This window comes from Trichoplax adhaerens, genomic scaffold, assembly GCF_000150275.1.
Source record: "Trichoplax adhaerens TRIADscaffold_924 genomic scaffold, whole genome shotgun sequence".
NCBI lineage: Eukaryota > Metazoa > Placozoa > Uniplacotomia > Trichoplacea > Trichoplacidae > Trichoplax > Trichoplax adhaerens.
Window position 1 is genome coordinate 2,213 of NW_002061395.1, and position 1,480 is coordinate 3,692.

At 29.7% G+C, this 1,480-nt stretch overlaps 1 protein-coding gene across 1 annotated transcript; it reads right to left on the reverse strand.

Moving 5' to 3' along the window:
- Nucleotides 1–540: 540 nt before the first annotated feature.
- TRIADDRAFT_62799 (uncharacterized protein) lies at nucleotides 541–1,287 on the reverse strand (the record flags this gene model as incomplete). The annotated part of the gene is made up of 1 exon (XM_002118755.1): nucleotides 541–1,287. The coding sequence occupies one exon, from the start codon at nucleotides 1,285–1,287 to the stop codon at nucleotides 541–543; it is 747 nt and encodes a 248-aa protein (XP_002118791.1).
- Nucleotides 1,288–1,480: the final 193 nt, after the last annotated feature.

The following is a 1,480-nucleotide window of genomic DNA, read 5'->3' on the forward strand; positions in this document are numbered from 1 at the left end:
GTCATCATACTTTCCTAGGCCTTGATAAACTTGTCCAATGCTGTTATATAATACAGCAATACTTGGATCATTATATTCAAGAATTGTCAGTTTAATCCTTAATGATTTATTGTATTCCTTTAAAGCCTCTGTAATAACATCAATATATATATATATTATTTTATTTTACCCACAAGAAGTATTAATTGTTTATATCAGGTCCTAATATTCAATCTACTACAATATGTACGTATCTCGATGTAAAATTTCTATACTCTTTTTCCATTAAGAAATCAACATAAAAGGCTTTATCATCACTCATATATATATATCCTGATGGCGTCCTCTTTTTTTTAGAACTTCCATTAGAAAGGTATCTCCATTGTGACGCTTAAGTAGAACTATATCCTTATTACTCTTTCGTATTAATTTATTCTTGAGAAATTGGATAACAGTCTGAATCATACTTCTTAAGCGGTCAATAAAGTAATGCAGTGGATTGCCAGTGTTTTTTTTATCAGATTTTTTTCCTCGCATCATATATATATATGTTATATTAATTTATAACTCCTTGATGTGGAGGTAATAGGTAACTCGTTCGTTATTTAAGTCAACTAAATTACCATCTTGATCTGTTACTTTAAATGTAACACTATTTATTGCACTCATTACTTTCATCGAATTGTACATTTTCTGAAATGGTCGTACTTGTAATAGACTACCTGGTGGGACATTTGGTGATGTACAATGTATCAAATCTCCACTCTTTCCATTGATGTAGGAACCATCTACAAGACTACAATGTATTTCAATAGTGTTAATACTTGTTATGTTAACAATCTGATCGCTATGATGTTTTCCATTTTCAGATATTATCCTTGAATTAAAACCTAGGATATCTCTAAAAGTATTATCTATTGTGAAATCCAATTTGTAATTATTTTTTAATTCGATCTCAGACTTAAATGTATTATAATTTGGTGAAATGTTAACATGAAACAAGTTTTCGTCTCCAGATGTATTGGCAGGGATGTAATCGTTATTTTCTTTCATGATATTTTGTAGCGCTTTCTGAATATCGACTACATTATATGCTCCTGGAGGAATGATGGTATTTTTCCAAACTTTTCCGTTAAAATATTTGAATTTATTGTTCTTTGATGTAATATTGTACCAAGAATACCAAATTTCAGCAGCAATGAGAGCTACTTTATAAATCTTTATTATGTCAAGTAACAGAGGAGGATTAAAATATGTCGTAAAATTTTCGTCTTTTCCTATTGCCTTTTTACTATGACTCTTCCTCATCCTAGTTGTATTGCTATACCAAGAAAACTAATTTCCTTCTTACAACATACCTTTCATTAATCGCACTTCGAGTAAATCTTAACACTTAACTTAGTTTCAGCAATATCCCTTAGTTACCGTAATCAGTTAGCTTCTATTAGACTAAATCACAATGCCGTTTTTTATTAGAATTCTTACTATGACTACAGTAAAA